General features: G+C 42.2%; 1 protein-coding gene across 1 annotated transcript; it reads right to left on the reverse strand.

The window, feature by feature from the left end:
* Positions 1–575: 575 nt before the first annotated feature.
* On the reverse strand, positions 576–6624 carry LOC126359007 (uncharacterized). Its single transcript, XM_050007597.1, has 3 exons — positions 6588–6624; positions 3435–3770; positions 576–1656 (listed from the first exon to the last, which is right to left on the reverse strand). The coding sequence occupies exons 1-3, from the start codon at positions 6591–6593 to the stop codon at positions 1381–1383; spliced, it is 618 nt and encodes a 205-aa protein (XP_049863554.1). The 5' UTR covers positions 6594–6624; the 3' UTR covers positions 576–1380.
* Between the last annotated feature and the right edge of the window lie 11344 nt (positions 6625–17968).

Consider the following 17968-nt stretch of genomic DNA (forward strand, 5'->3'; position numbering starts at 1 on the left):
ATTGAAGCCAAAAACCATCTAGCGTTCGACTTACAGTAAAACTAACTGTAGCAATACTTACCTTATACACCTGGCCAATAGTATACAGATTGATTTTAGACAAATAATATGTTAATTGACAAGTAAAGAATAGAATATGAAGGAGTTAAAAGGTAACTATTACGAAAAACCGTTCATCAGAAGTAAATTTTAATGTAATAGTAATCGTTTCTGTGTTATTTGTGACATCGAACATGTTCATTAAACATAATGACGGTTATTCCACTTGGGAGCTGTGGAAGGTACATTAGCTTATTTATTTCAGTTGTAAATATTTGTCATGTATTATTATTTTTCTGGCATGTTCTACATCCTCTATGATGTCCTCACTACGGATCAATTGGAATGAAAGTAAATCTAATCTAATCTTATGTAAGTCTTTATCCTTTTGAATGTCTAGACTCACTATGCAGAATCTCACCTGATATAGCTGCAAGTATGTTATATGCTTTGCTTTTCAGTCTGAGGAAATAAAGTTTGGCTGCGTGAAATGGACAGACGAGAAGAAACAAAAACTTGTTAAATGAAAAACTAGGTTACTTGTCCACACATTTTATTGGCGTTATAAAATTCTACATCAGTACTCAACAAGAAATAAAATTTACACACACATAGTAGAAGATAATACTGTACATAATGCTCTAGCACACTGACAACTGGCAACATACAATAGTAACTAAACAGCAGAAGCTTCAGAGGCCTCATGTCTCATATCAGCTTGGGGTACAGTACATTTCGAAATTATCAGTGACTCTGCTAGCTTGCAAAGCTTCCAAAGTATACTGGAAAAGTAGACTTGCATTGTTGATGAAGTCATGGAAAAGCAGTAGTGTAATTTGGGAGAATGAATTTACTGCAGACTGCAGTTAAATGATTAACAGTTCCTTCTATTGTAACAGGATCTATTTCGATTATTAGCTTCGAAATGAATTGAGTTACAATAAAAAATTGAAGATAATTTAATTGCAGTCTGAAGCTGGAAAATACATCTTTATGTTGTAAAATGCTTTGTCTCTACTGGCATCAGATACAAAGCAAACACTTTGGCATATGTTCCATGAAAGTTCAGTTTTTCTCAAACGCCTCATTAAAAGCATACTTACATTTGTTGAGTGTGCAAAATACGCATCGTAGTTAAGAGAAAAGTGAGCGACAATCAATTTCAATAAAACTCACACAGGGCAGTAAGGGTAATTACAACCGATTACGCTGGCGAAACATCTGTTTCCATACTGTAATTTATCATAGACAGCCACTAAGAACAATTTTAACTAATGAGGCAGTAATCGTATACTAAAAGAGGTTCTACGGCTGGAACTGGAAAGAATCATGTCTGATAGCCTAGTTGATGCGCACGAGCTCAGGTTGCTTGTAAGAGTAGACGGGAGCGCCGGCAGGATGCAGGTCCTGGTACTGGAAGCGCGCCAGGTAGCCGGGTGCTACCGCTGGCTGCTGCAGGGCAGACAGCTCACTGGAGGCGGCGCGCTGCTGCTGCTGGGGGGCGGCGGAGACGGGGGCGGGACCGTGGGCGTAGGCGATGCGCTGCAGGCGGCCGTCTGGCTGCAGCACGTAGTACACGCCGCTCTCCTCCGCCTCACGCAGCTCCGCCTTGCCATACTGTGGGCAAAGGAAGCAACGTAAAGCACTTGAAGGACGTTTCAATGAATTCGGTATGGCGTTTCTTCTAACAGTGAGACGTTTATGGACAAAAATTTTGTACGTTGTTTTTGATATGATTGAGTTTGTGCAAAAGAGGAGGTCAATTAAGAACAACATGAAGTAATTACGTGCTATATTAAGAAATATACTGTGAGAGAGCGTGTGGAATGGAGTATGCAGTAAGGAAATTATTCCAGCCTCGAAGTTTTTTCTTTCATTATTTTTTATTTTTATTTTGTTATTTCTTGCAGATATTGTCTACTTATAGTATTAGTTATAGTGTTATCAAAAGGATTTTGTAGTGAAAGTATTCAGCATACCTATAAACACGTTTTGACAGAGGCTCATACGCTCACGCAGCCGCTGTCAGTGTTTGGGCCGTTTGTTGTTGCAGTCGTTATCTCTTTTTCACTACAGTTACTATAACGTTCTACGTTGAAGAAACTATCGGTATAGGTGTTGTACTTGCCCACCGGAGGTGCTACTCTTTATCGTAGGTCAGAAAATGATAATCTGCTGCACGATTACAGTTCTGTTACTTAATGGGAATGGAAGCAAGTTGACAGTAACGATATACTGGATCAAAATCCATGACTGAAATTATTAACGCCATTTCATACGTTTACAAACATATAACTCACGACAATTTGATGGAGAGATGCCGTGGTGTCCATACGCAGATCCAACATGAAGCCTGCGTTCATTTATTGTGGCTTATGTCCAAAACACGTGTTTTCGAGTATAATAGACGTCCACTTGATAACATTTGCATGTGGATCATTTTTAATGACGCATTTACGGGTGTCCTGCACACCATGAAAGTCATGCGATTCGTATTGGCACCACGGCTTGCTCATTCGCGACGGATATGGACGAGAAACAACTGAAGCGTTCGGTGCAACACTCGTTCTAGACCAGCGTAGAGGCGACAACAGTGGATACAGAGACTCGCGCTTGAGAACATTAGATCTTCGACGAGGAGAAGGATTTAATATATAGCTCAGTGTCAGTAGTTTAATGGTAATTTCAAAATTTATAATGTTACACAGAAAGAAATCGAATTCTACACCTTAATGGGTGTTTCCAGTGACCATTTTCTAGACTGGTTCGCATGAGTAAAGAAAAAGTGGTACACCGTAAAACTGATTGCCGCTTTGGATTGAATGGAACAGATACTTTTAATTTTTGCGTGAAACTCAACTACATCACATTTTTCATAATGTTTGTTATTTATTTACATTCAGAAGCAAACAAATAAGTCAGTTTAATACCTACGCGGTCAAGCGGCCACCATTTTGAAATGCACTTCAGGAAATTTTATTTTCAACGTTCACGCCGTAGAGACTTTAATTTTCATAATGTAATGGTTGATTTTGATTTCCAAACTACAGTTCATCTTCAGTCGTTCGAACCGTTTAGCTGCGCAGTCCGCTTTGAGATATCTTGACTGCCATTTTGTGCTGCACATGCTCATTAGTTTACTGGCCAAATATTATTTATGTAGTGTTCAAGATATGTGTCTCTATTTGGTAATAAGGATTTGTATGAGAATGTAATTTCTACAGTATAAGCGATGAAGATTAGAATGATACAAGACTCCGAGACCAGGAAACACCCTTAATAAGTAATCCAGTTAATGAGCAACTTAATAAGAGAAATTACTTGATTCAGGCAAGGACATCAAATAAAACTAGATTACCTCGGACATGCCAACTGGAAGCAAGAGTTTCACTTACGTTGTATGGGGCAGCCACAGTCGTGGTAGGGGCCTCAGTGGTGGTGGTGGCAGCTTCAGTGGTGGCGGGGGCAGAGGTTGTGAACGTGGGCAGGCGGTAGATGTCCGTCAGGCGAGAGGAGTCCTGTGCGGGAATGAAGAACTGCGGACGGAAGAGGGCCGCAGAGAAGCCGGAGAAAGACTGAGGAGCCGCGAATGACGGCTGCGCCTGTGATTGGGCGAATGCCTGTGGCTGCTGCTGCTGCTGAGGCTGGCGGAAAGGCGCTCCGTAACTGGTGGAGGGTGCTTCACTCGCTGCCATCGCCGCTAGCGACGCCACAGTGAAGAGCAGTAGGGCCTGCATCAGACAGTGATGAGAACACAGTTACCAAAATGGTCGCGTTATTCATCACTTCAACCAGGGCAGGCTAACAACAGGTTATGTGACAGATCGTTTTTTCCTACAAAAGATATTTCACTAGAACTAAATGACACGCTGTAATGACTTAGGTTCCAGGTGCACTACTTCGTTCTTGATTTCTATAACATGAGAATCTTACTAAAGTAATACTTTAATGACGTTGGAACTCATGTTCGCAATCCTTTTACGCAACTGCTGCGCAATATTAACTTACAATCCATTTGTGATTTGGTAGGACGAGGTCACATGTCTTGCAATATCTACATGTTTTTTTAAAATTTATTTGCAGGTTATCATTCAGCTTATTAGGTCATTTTCAATTTAAAACGTAATTATATCTGTGGGTCCCACATTCAGCAAATGATGGAACAGGAAGTCAAAACATCAAAGAACTATAACTCATAAAAATACAAGCTATGGATAAAAAATGAAATAAATGGCTTTCGTGAAGTACGAAATACCAGTTACGAAAATTAATCTACTGATACAGTTAATGCAATACTGCATTCCCAGATGCAAGCGCTGATTTCTTTAATGGTTGCTCAAATTTATTGTGAATTGTAGTTCGCCTTGTATTAATATTGTCGCATTACTGAAACTGCAGTGCCAGATCACATGCAGGTCACTTGGGTCTCACGGCTGATTATTTGTATGCTTTGGATGCTCTGTGTCACTGTACTATACGAGTATCTATAGGTAAGTCTCGTTGAAATATGTACTTGTGAGAAATTCTCCATTTTATGCAGCGGATATGTACATCTGCGATGTATTAAAGTTTATTATTTGTGGCACAGTATTTCCCATAAGGAAATTTTGAAAACAAATTGCGAAAATACACATTTCGCGCAAGAGATTACGGATCAGGTTGTCAGTTTACGAAGAGGTGTGGTTGATTCATTAAGGGTGGAATACTTGGTCGACTTAGTTTCCTACAATATCGTGTAATGGCTTTCATGAAACAGACGAGGTAAATATACATCTGCTGCAGGACTGCTCATTCTGATACAGATTTAACAGAAATAAATGTTGCTCAAAAATGGTTCAAATGGCTCTGAGCACTTTGGGATTTAACATCTGAGGTCATCAGTCCCCTAGAACTTAAAACTACTTGAACATAAGTAACCTAAGGACATCACACACATCCGTACCCGAGACAGGATTCGAACCTGCGACCGTAGCCGTCACACGGTTCCCGACTGAAGCGCCTAGAACCGCTCTGCCACCCAACCTAGATGTGTTAAATCAGGTTACGATCTGGCGAGCTGGGGGGCTAGCACACCAATTGGAGCTCACCACTGTGTTCCTTGAAACAACCCGTCACACACCTGGCCTTGCGACATGGCGCATTATCTTTTTGAAAAATGCCACACCGTCGAGAACATGATCTTCATGAAGGTGGTCACAGGGTCTGCAACCAGTGTACGTTACTCCTTGGCCGTCGTGATGGCTCGCACGATCTCCACTGGACCCACTGAGGGGCACGTGAATGTGACCCAGAGGATAACGGAGCGGCCACCAGCTCGGCCACACCAGCCGGCATAAATGTTTTGGTTTTACACAGCAAAATATGTGGGAAGCTATAAAGAAGGGGAAAACGCAAAATATAAAGAATTACCACTGTAGACCCCCAATTTGATTTTGAATTAGCGTTCATTTTTAATGCGGACGTAGGCACTTATTTTAAGCGTGTTAGTATCAACGATTTCTTTACCATAATTGCAAATCCAGGTGTAAGCGAGTCTAACTCTAGTTTTCTTTTAGTTTTATTTAGTGTAGTTGCCCGATAACTGAATGTGAGCTACCTACATAGGAACGAATTTATCTCTGCGCACTTATATATAAAGGCAATAAATAAGTAATTGCTTACAGACATTTCACCTTCGGGTTGCGTAACATAAATTAGGATTACACTCTATTAGATGAGGGTACTCCCTGATTTTGTAGCCGCATCCTGCTAAAACTAAAATTAATTCGAAACGCAGGCTAGTGAAAGTTCTCTATAGTCAGAGGCAACTGTCACGAATCTTCAGCTTTGTCCTATTTTAGTGTGTATCCCGATACGCGTAGCTCATTCAAGTTATCGTCCAGCATCTTTAACTTCTTCCCAGCCGACATAAAATATATCCCGTATCTCGGATCAACGCACTCTTTGCTATCATACATCTATGTATGTAACAGGAAATGATGAAGAATTGCTCACTTAGCACTTTGCCATTCAAATGGCTCGTTTTCAGCATATTATGTTCTACTGTCTTAATACGAGCTGTGCTGAAACCACAAAGAGGTTTTAGAAAACACTCGCAGTAGTTTCTTGTAGAGTGTATGTTTGTTCAGAAATCTGCAAACATTATTGTGAATTAAATTCACAAAAGTACAGCCGTCTAGCATAATAGACCAAGTTAAAACATGGAAAATTGTTAACCCGACGACAGACATTCTTATTTTGGACCAAAATGTTATTATACAGATCAGGGGATATCTACAGAGATCTCAGTATTTCTCTATACATCAATTCTAGATCTTGGCTGATATATCCGAAAGGATTGCAGGAAAATGACCTCAGTTCCTTTCTTCCTCTTAATGTGGTACATGTACGTATACAGGCGAGATGTTAGGAGCTGTAGATAGATATTTTAATTCATCCGGGTCACTCATGCTAGTGATTCAGAGTGTAATGTGCTTCATCTGCGTTGTGTATAGTTTAATAGACGCTAGCTGTAATAATAGCCGCAGCGCATCCATAAAATGACTCACCTGCATGGTCGATGGGTGTGCGAGCTTGGGAGACCGGGTGGATGTGGTGCCGGACAGCTGTATCGGGCGCCTTTTATATCTGAGGGAACTCCATGAGGCCGATGACACAACGGGCGAACAGCCCCATTGGCTTACAGAGCCCAGAAGCACGTATTGCGCGGCTGCGGGTCAAGGCCGAGGCGCGATGCGTGTGCGCTACACGACGCAGCGGCAACGCTCTCTGGGACAGCTCCAGCACCGGCGGACGTGTCTGAGGACAGCCGGCCTACGCCTTTCAGATCTCTCAGGTGCGTAGGTATCGAGAATGTCCTCCTACCTTATGTTATTAGTATTGTGATCTTTTACTGTATTGGAGCTGAATAGAAAGCCATACTGCCAGTGGGTTACACAGGCTACCTGTAACTGTGATGATATCTCTCCAACCATCAACTGTCAGCCGTTTATGTTGGCCACTGACACATCGTGTATAAGGATGGTGTCAACCATTCAGCGCCAGCTAAGGCCTGAAGATCGTGCACTGAAGCACCGGAACTTGTAGCCAGACAATAACTGACATCAAAAGGAAAGCTGTGCGTGTTCTACTTTCTTACGTATGCAAATGGCTGAAGTCCCACAGAGCTTCGCTCACAAGAATGGACATAAAAGAGGGCACATGATACGAGCGTTACTAGATGTATACATAACGTAAGCTGACATATACATACCTAGTAACGCTCGCATCATTTCATCCCCTGTGCACTTGGACACCTGATTATGGAAATAAATCAGAAACGCGTCGAGTGGCAATCTGAGCAATAAAGTCATTTTTCATCGACTCTACGACATTTTTGAAGCAAGTTATTCAGCTCCGGTAGAGTACTACCTTATAATCATGGTCGCCTCTCTCTTATGAGATGTGATGCTTGAACTACGCGTATATTATTAACATTTTTACAGTTTTGATTCATCAATCTTTGCTCAGTGCGTATATGACACAGACATCAATGAAATTTCCTTTTGTACTGTTGACATATTTCGGGTATCAGCTACCAAAAATCGTATTGCGGCAAAAAATTTCCAATGTGAGACAGCTTGCTTCATCCATCCATAATAGCAGATGAAGGTAGATTCCGATGATCAGGTGAAGGTAGATTTCGACTTCTTGGATTTCCGAGATGTGTTCTACATTGTACCACGACTACTAAACCAGGATCCAATGAAATTTGGCATCTTCGCAGGTGCGTGATAAAATAAAAACGCCATAATGGTCGTAAAACTAAAGTATCAACGGTTATTACCCCAGGGAAGCGTAATATGCCATCTAATATTCTCAACATACGTTAATAATTTATCACAATCGCTGATGGCGCTGTCTTGTATATACAGAAGATGATCGGCATGGAGTGGGAGAAGTCTAGCACCTGGGTAATGAACGAAACAGCTCTTTTCAAATGTTTGTAAACATATGTTAATACCTGGAAGAGAAGCAAACAACTCGTTAACGGGCCCCATAGGACCATACGATTAAAACATGGTGAACATGAGTGAAAGAGACCCATCTGGATAGTACAGCTCGTTAAACCTCCCGCTTCCTGAACAAAGGTAGACATGTTGGCCGCGGATAAAATCTACCTAGCTGATTCTTGAAGAGGGCAATTGTGTCGCCAAGCCTGGATATTGTTTTATTGTGTTTCACACGTCGAACTAGGTAAATATGAAGCTCGTGCCTACGAGCCGCATCAGATACATGCAAAGCGAACATTTAGAGACTTGAACATGAAGTAGACGGAGACAGATTGGGTACACAAATTCAGTGCTGAGGAGAGGGGATTGAGAACGTTAGGAAGGCTCCGTTAACATTGTCACAATACATATAACACCGCCGGCCCCGTCGAGAAATGGGAAAAAAGGCAGGGAAGACAATGAAGAAGAAGATAATCGTGAGTTAAAGAGAAAGAACACAGTAGTGTCAGGATTAGTGGTGAACATTATGATTATGTCGTGTATTGTATGTATATATGGTTAATAGTAATAAGTGGCATGAAACGGGACGAACACACGAAGTCAGAATGAGGAAAAGCGAATAAGATACGTAGATGTGTTGAAACGGGTCAGGGAAAGTTGCTAGCATCTTTCACAGAAACATTACTCAATACGCTAGTGTGACCAAATGAAGAGATTCCAGCGTTTAAAGTTCTAATCAAGTGGGCACAGTAAATTGGGCACAGTAACAGTCAGCGGAGGAATTCAGAGATGTACTGCCCGGAATGTAACAGATTGACATATGGCCAGTTTTAAATTTCAACATAAAGGGGTTACAAAAAAAATTGGGAAACAACTCGAGAATCGCAAGCTTGAGGTTGAATGGAGGACGCTAGTCATGCCTGTAAGTTTTGTTATTGTATTTGACCACGAACAGCTCCTGAGCAATGTCGGCAGTACGTTGTGAGTGTTAGTCGTCACCAGAATAGTGGTCTTTGTAGTTGGTGAATTACATCGCTGCTAGGTGAAGTCGAACTTGAGAAAATAGTTGGTGCTTACGTAACCATGACGGGCGTGATGTTTTGTGTTTCATGAGGCAACGTAATGGAAATTTATACCGCCTGCAGGGAAAACGAAAAACCATCTTCCTGTAAGTCACAACGCGCACGGAACTGTGTGATAAGTGATCGTGACACACGGTAATGTAGAGCATTGTGACGCAAAATAAGAGAACGACTGCTGAAAAAGTCACAGCGAAACTTATTCGCAAACCCTGTCCGCATGAAAACAACCCGAAATGGGCTCCACAAAAAGGGGAATTGCAGGACGAGCTTGAATTCCAAAATCATTGATCAATGATGCAAATGCCCTTAACAAGAAAACTTGGTGCCAAAGCAATAAAACAAGGACTGTGGAGCTACTTGTGGGAGAGCTTACTTCCTAATAGTGAAAGACAGCAGGGTTTCGCTGATTGTCTGGGATCCCATATCGTGGTATTCCATGGGCACGTTGGTTACAGTGCAAGATCACATTACTGCCGAGAGTTATATGACCATTTTGGGTAGTCATTCCCATCCTAGGGTACAGTGTTTGCTCCATAATAGTGATGATCTGTTCCGAGATGATAGGGCTCCCGTTCACACATCTCTCATCGTCCAGAACTCCTCTGGCATTTGCAGTCACCAGAGATCGTGTTAAAATAACGGACCGCAATACTACCTTGCCCTAAGTTCTCAAAGAAACGATACCGACACAGAAACACAGAACCATATGCTGGGGATCGTTCGGCAGCCTCTGTGTCACAATTAGTCAAACATTTCCGTCAGACTACAGACGTCAAACACGTTCCACCGTATTACACTCAACAGCCTACCAGGCGCATTCATCCTACACAAACGCGTTGTTAAGATAGACAAGGTGCTTAACGCACGAGCAGATGTGCTGTGGTCCAGCCTGCAGGGTGATTATCGCTTCCATTCGACTGCTAAGTCGCAACCACTACAGGCGGGTGGAGAAGGCGGTTAGAGCTCTGTCCTCTTTGGGAGCGTCTTGCTGGGAATAGTTCCCCACTGCATGAGTTTATTAGAGATATTGTGACCTTCAGAGGCCATATGGCTGGTATCCTACAATGATACGTTTGCCTGATTGATATTTCACACTTATTTGCATTATGCTAATGGATTTTCATGACCGACCATGTAGCGCTGACACAATGAACAACTATTCAGAAAAAGTATCCCATTTGCATCTCGCTACCCGGAATTAAACGCCGTTTTAATGGGGCGCTCTAGGTGGAACAACTCGAGCTCTTATATCGGCCCCGAAGATCACAGTTCACCTTTAGATAACTGAAGTCGATAGCTCACCCTCAGATAGTTTATTTTCTTTGCCGGTTCGAGGGATTCTGGACTTTCTCGATGGAAGGAATCTAAGAGCGGAGCAACCTAGGGAGAGGTGATCCACGCTGACACAGTATGTAGTGGCGAACGTGCGTCTTGGGTGTCAAATAGCTATTATTGTCGGCCTTTGGATTTTCTGGTCGTGCCTCGTGAGCCAGCATTTACCGTACAGCACAGTGGGGTTGTTGATATGTCTTGCTCGGCGCGACTACCACTGTTTTGGCAGCGTTCTTTTGCCTGGTTACGAGGCCCCTCCTGTAGAAACTAGCGCGTTTCGGTGAAGCCTACGGATTTTGCTCCGGACTGCCCTTATCGATCAGAACGGCTTCATCGCGGGTTTTTAGTTTTCTCGGTAAGCACAGAGCCATGTCCTGCCTCCCTCTGTTAATGGCCGTCAACTTGCTCTAGCTTGCATGGCTGACGCCAGAGGATGAGACGCGTGGTCTACGGCTGGGGCCTCTTGAGCCGTCAGGGGGGGTTATGCACCGGTCTAACGTCGGGCTGGTCAGTTGTAAGTCATTAGCATTTAATCTGAAGACCACAACAACAGCATTTAATGTGTGTGACCTTTTAAAATTGTGAAGCGAGTGTAAATAGTTTAACATCTGTATTTGGAGTCTAATAATTATTCTTAAAACTTATCACTAATCTTTTCTTTTTAAAAAGAATGAGGTTCTCTGAAGGTAATGATGATTTACCAGTTATTGTTGTTATGGCCTTCAGTCCAGAGACTGGCTTGATGCAGCTCTCCATGCTACTCTATCCAGTGCACGCTTCTCCATTTCCAAGAAACTACTGCACCTTCCGTCCGCATCTCGTGGTCGTGAGGTGGCGTTCTCGCTGCCCACGCCCGGGTTCCTGGGTTCGATTACCGGCGGGGTCAGGGATTTTCTCTGCCCCGTGATGACTGGGTGTTGTGTGATGTCTTTAGGTTAGTTAGGTTTAAGTAGTTCTAAGTTCTAGGGGACTGATGACCATAGGTGTTAAGTCCCAAAGTGCTCAGAGCCATTTTTTACTGCACCTTACATCCTTCTGAATCTGCTTAGTGTATTCATATATTGGTCTCCCTCAACCATTTTTACCCTCCGTGTTGCCCTCCAATACTAAAGTGGTGATCCCTTGATGCCTCAGATCATGTCCTAAATACCAATCCTTTCTTCTAGAAAAGGGTGTGCTGTAAGGTGGCGTCATTTCACAAACCGTGTTACATCCAACCCGACAACTAATCCCCTTCAGCGATAGAAAAGACAGGTTTGTTTTCATTCAGTAACGACATGCGTGTGACTGACATTGCCTAATATACTTTATTTATTGTAGCATGTCTGCATGTTGGGTGGCTGGCGAACAAGCAGAGCTGTGAAACTCGTAGTAGAACGGAAGGACACAGGGAGCTCACACCTCCCTTGGGACAATAGGACGGCGCTGCCGCTTCCGGTGTTGATCTCAGGATGCCCAAGAGATGGACCACGTGCAAAACGGGAACACGTGTACGGCGGGCAGGCGTGAAAAGGCAGCGGGTCCGCCAAAAACACGTGGCAGCAAGTATTCTCGGGCTTTCCTAACGTAGAAAGAAGTTCCAGAACCTTCGGTCTGCATTCTAAGCTGAGATTGGTCAGCGTTCGGAAACGAGCGCCTTCCGGAGAGTTTATTCGCCACACAAATTTAAGGGGGGGAGAAAATACTTTGAGCTGGGAAAAAGTAGAGGAAAGTGAGAGTGCTGTGGTTCCTGGGACGTGAGACTAAGAGGTAGTTCCTTGGGCTTGAGCTACAGAGTCGTTACCGGGACGTGGAGCTAGATTGCTAGAGGGTCGCCTTGGGCCCACAGCAGTCGACGCACGTCTTCGGCTGTTATTTTGGTGAAGTACAATTTTACTATTATCTCGCTGAGTCGTGAAGTTCTGTCGCTATAGTGTCTGATCACTACTCTGATCTTGCTTATGCACCGGAGTGTAGGAATTTAAATTTACATTGCTGATTCCCTCGTTCTACTCCGTTCTGCACTGAGGTCTCACGCTGCTCACTGAGATAGTAGTTCCTTCTTGCTATTTAGTACAACGGGGGAAGTCAGTTGCACCTAATCACAGATCGCAAGTGCATTAGGGGACAGGGCCAGACAGTTTACGGGCCAATATTAATTCAGGAAGAATTTGAGAGTTGTAATTACTGCTTAATTTTTTGAATTGTGATGATGATGATTAAATATGTTAAAATCATGCCAGTTATCCTTTAGTGGATAGTATTTTCCTCTGCTAATATATCTTGTCACTTGTACACATTTTACACATGTTTTAACTTATTCGTTGGGAGAGAACTGGATTTTGTCGGGTTATCCTGACATTCAAGATACGAGTCCTGAGACTGGCTTGATGCAGCTCTCCACGCTACTCTATCCTGCGCAAGCCTCTTCATCTCCCAGTAGTGTAGTCATCTCTTGGCCTCCCTCTACGATTTTTACCCTCCACGCTGCCGTCCAATACTAAATTGGTGATCCCTTGATGCCTCAGAACATGTCCTACCAACCGATCCCTTCTTCTGGTCAAGTTGTGCCACAAACGTCTCTTCTCCCCAATCCTATTCAATTCTTCCTCATTAGTTACGTGATCTACCCATCTAATATTCAGCATTCTTCTGTAGCACCTCATTTCGAAAGCTTTCATTTTCTTCTTCACCACACTATTAATCGTCCACGTTTCAAATCCGTACATGTCTACATTCCAAACAAACACTTTGAAAAAAGGCTTCCTGACACTTAAATCTAAACTCGATGTTATCGAATTTCTCTTCTTGAGAAACGCTTTTCTCGCCATTGCCAGTCTACATTTTATATCCTCCCTACTTCGACCATCATCAGCTGTTTTGTTCCCCAAATAGCAAAACTCATGTACTACTTTAAGTTCCTCATTTCATAATCAAATTCCCTAGGCATCACCTGAAGTAATTAAACTACATTCAATTATCATCGTTCTGCTTTTGTTTATATTCATCTTATAGCCTCCTTTCAAGACACTGCCCATTCCGTTCAACTGCTTTTCCTGGTCCTTTGCTTTCTCTGACAGAATTACAATGTCATCAGCAAAGCTCAAAGTTTTTATTTCTTCTCCATGTATTTTAATTCCTACTTCACATTTTTCTTTTGTTTCCTTTAATAATTGCTCGATATGTAGATTGAATAACATACGGGCTATGCTACAACCCTGTCTCACTCCCTTCCCAACCACTGCTTCCCTTACATGCCCCTCGACTCTTACAACTGCCATTCGGTTTCTGTACAAATCACTAACATCAAATTGATACGTTTGTAACATCATCATACAATCACCCTAAATGACATTTGAATATATACATATATAGGGACATTATAATTGAAGTTTTACTTCCAAACCTCTGGTCAGATTGACGTCAAATTGCAACGGAATATTATTTTAAAAGGAAAAAACATACTGCAGGAGAAAAATAAATAGTTCGAAATGTAGCAATAGATATACTGTAAACATCATAATTTAATAGTGGTCGTCTACAAATGACAAATGAATCATACAACAATGCTTAAGGTCTACGTTTGATGTTAAAGAAACTGTTCTACTCAGTATGCGTGGGTGTACAGTTGTGATACTGTTAGCTACGTACGCCCATCCACCACGGCAAGGTCATATTACATCGGATAGGAAAAATCGGTTTTTATTGTCCTGAGGCCCAAAACCGCATAAAAAGCATCAATCAGTTTTTAATTGTTCTGAGGCCAGAAACCGCATAAAAAGCATCAATGACATCGGTTTTATTAGTCCTGAGGCCAAAAGCTGCATTAGAAGCATTAATTAAAATCAAATCGGATTATTAATTTCCGTGTGACTGGCTCAAAACATGTTCAATATACTTTCCATCGTTTTCTGCAACAAGTTGAAATCGAGAAACGGCATGTTCCAAAACTGATTGAGCGTTTGCGGGATCATGTTCAGAACGTGTTGTGCAATGTGTGCCTTCAATGCACCTAAGTTTGAATCGGTTGTTTTACTGCCTAGGTAGTAGAATTACTTACCTTCATCTACTTCGTGACCATCAATCTTGATGTAAATTTCTCGCTGTTCTCATTTCTGCTACTTTTCATTACCTTCGTCTTCCTTCGATTTATTCTAAACCCATACTCTGTACTCATTAGACTGTTCATTCCGTTCAGCAGATCATGTAAATCTTCTTCACTTTCACTCAGGACAGCAATGTCAACAGCGATTCGAATCATTGATATCCTTTCACCTTGAATTTAATATCACTCCTGAAACTTTCTTTTATTTCCATAATTGCTTCCTCGACGTACAGATTGAACCGTAGGGGCGAAAGTCTACATACTGGTCTTACAGCCTTTTCAATACCAGCAGTTAGTTCTTGGTCGTGAATTATTATTATTACCTCTTTGCTATTGTATATATTGTATACGAATCGTCTCTTCCTATAGCGTACCCGTACTTTTTTCAGAATTTCGAACATGTTGCACCATTTTACATTGTCGAACACTTTACTTTTTCCAGATCGACAAATCCTATGAACGTGTGTTTATTTTTCTTGCCTTGCTTCCATTATTAACTGCAACGTCAGAATTGCCTCTCTTTCCTTCACCTTTCCTAAAGCAAAAACTGATCGTCATCTAGCACATCTTCAATTTTCTTTTCCATTTTTCTGTGTATTATGCTAGTAAGCAAATTGGATGGATGAGCTGTTACGCTGATTGTTCGATAATTTCCGCACTTGTCAGCTCTTGCCGTTATCGGAATTATATGGATGATGCTTTTCCGAATGTCTGATGGTATGTTGCCGACTCACACACCAAAGTAAATAGTCTTTTTGTTGCCACTTCTCCCAATGATTTAGAAATTTTGATGGAATGTTATCTGTCACTTCTGCCACATTTGATCTTATGTGCTCCAAAGCTGTTCTACATTATAATTCTAATACTGGATCCCCTATCTCTTCTAAATAGACTCCTGTTTCTTCTTCTACAACATCAGACAAATCTTTCCCCCTCATGCAGGCTTTCAATGTATTCTTTCAACATATTCGCTCTCTCCTCTGCCTTTAACACAATTCCAGTTACACTTTTAATGTTATCGCCCTTGCTTTTAATGTCACCGAGTGTTGTTTTGACTTTACTGTATGCTGCTTCTGTCCTTCCGACTATTATTTCTTTTTCGATGTATTCAAATTTTTCCCGCAGTCATTTCGTCTTAGCTTCCCTGCATTTACTATTTCATTCCACAGTGACTTGTATTGTTGTATTCCTGAGATTCCCGGGACATTTTTGTACTTCCTCCTTTCGTCGAGCATTTGAAGAATTTCTTCTGTTACCCATGGTTTCTTCGCAGATAGCTTCTTTTTAGCTATGTATATTTTCCCCTTTTAGAGATGTCCATTCCTCTTCAACTGTACTGAGCTATTCCTTACTGCTGTATCTATAGCCTTAGAGAAATTCAAGCGTATCTCATTCTTCCTTAGTTCTTCCGTATAACACTTCTTTGAGTATTGATTCTTTCTGTCCATTCTCTTAAACTTCAGCCTGCTCTTCATCACTACTACACTGTGATCTGAGTCTATATCTGTTCCTGGATACGCCTTACCATCCAGTATCTGATTTCGGAATCTCTGTCTGACCATGATGTAATCTAACTGAAATCTTCCCTTTTCCAAGTACACAACCTCCACTTGTTATTCTTGAACGGAGTATTTGCTTTTACTAGCTGAAACTTGATACAGGACTCAATTAGTCTTTCTCCTCTCTCATTCCTTGTCCATAGCCCATTTGTCCTGTGACCTTTTCTTCTACTCATTCCTCTAGAACTGCATTCCAGTCCCTCATGACTATTAGATTTTCATCCCCCTTCACACACTGTATTACCCTTTTAATATCCTCATACACCATATTGTATTACCCTTTCAGTACCCTCATACACGTTCTCTATCTCTTCATCTTCAGCTTGTGACATCAGCGTGTATACCTGAACTATCGTTGTCGGTGTTGGTTTGCTGTCGAGTCTGATAAGAACAACCCTGTCACTGAACTGTTCACAGTAACACACTCTCTGCCCGACCTTAGTATTCATAACGAATCCCACTCCCGTTATACCATTTTCTGCTGCTGTTGATATTACCCTATACTCGTCTCACCAGAAACCCTTGTCTTCTTTCCACTTCACTTCCTTGAGCCCTACTATATCTAGGTTGAGCCTTTGCATTTTCCTTTTCTGATTTTCTAGTTTCCCTACCACGTTCAAGCTTCTGACACTCCGCGACTCGTAGAACGTTATCCTTTCGTTGATTATTCAATCTTTTTCTCATGGTAACCTTCCCTTTGGTAGTCTCCTCCCGGAGTTCCGAATGTACTCTGAAAATCAGGTAGCCAGTAAAGCACCAAATCTCCGAGATCGCTGCGGCCGGAAAAAGATACTCCTAGAACGGGGCCAACGTCGACTGAAGACAATCGTTCAGCTTGACAGAATTGTCACGGTTCCGCAAGTTACTGCTGGGCTAGAAAGTGTCATGTGCGGATCATTCAACGAAACATCATCGATATGGGCTTGCGGAACCGAAGGTCCACTCGTGTACCTTGATGGCTGCACGACACAAAGCCTTATGGTTCACCTGGGTCCGTCAATATTGATATTGGATTGTTGATGACTGGAGTCATGCTGCCTGGTCGGACGTGTCTCGTTTGAAATTGTATTGAGAAGGTGGATGTGTACGGATGTGAGGACAACCTCAAGAATCCAAGGACTCTGTATGTTTGCAGGGGACAGTTCAAGTTGATGGAGGCTCTGTAGCGGTGTGGATTGTGTGTAGTGGGACCCCTGATACTTCTAAATACGACTCTGCCAGGTGACACGTATTGAAGCATCCTGTCTGATCACCTACATCCTTTTATGTCTATTGTACAGTCCGACGGACTTGGGGAGTTCCAGCAGGACAATTCGAAACCCCAAAAGTCCAGAAATGCTACAGAGTATCTCCAGGAACATTCTTCTGAGTTTAAACGGTTTCTCTGGCCACCAAACCCCCAGACATGAAAGTATTGAACGTATCTCTTATGCCTTGGCACGTACTGTTTAGAAGAGATCTCCACCCCTTCGTACTCTTACGGATTTATGGACAGCCCTGAAATATTTAAGGTGTCAGTTTCCTCCGGCACTACTTCAGACATCAGTCGAGTCCATGCCACTTCGCGTTGCGGCAGTTCTGCGTGCTCGCGGTGACCCTATACGATACTCGGCAAGTGTACCAATTTCTTTGGCTCTTCAATGACATGATACCTTTTATTGCAAGAGTGGTAATAACGGTATCACTCGTATTTATAGGTTTCTAAGAGCACTGTTACTCAATGCTCTGGTTTTTATTGTGAAAACCAGGGAGTTATATCGAAAACATTACGCTGGGTGGCGATAATGCCTTATTCTTAAGGAAAGTAAATGTAACTTCATATGACCAGTTAGAGGAAATACTCCTTGTGCTATCGCTAACTGAAAAAGAAGAAATGCAACA

The sequence above is a fragment of the Schistocerca gregaria genome, chromosome 1 (genome assembly GCF_023897955.1).
Source record: "Schistocerca gregaria isolate iqSchGreg1 chromosome 1, iqSchGreg1.2, whole genome shotgun sequence".
NCBI classification, from domain to species: Eukaryota; Metazoa; Arthropoda; class Insecta; order Orthoptera; family Acrididae; genus Schistocerca; species Schistocerca gregaria.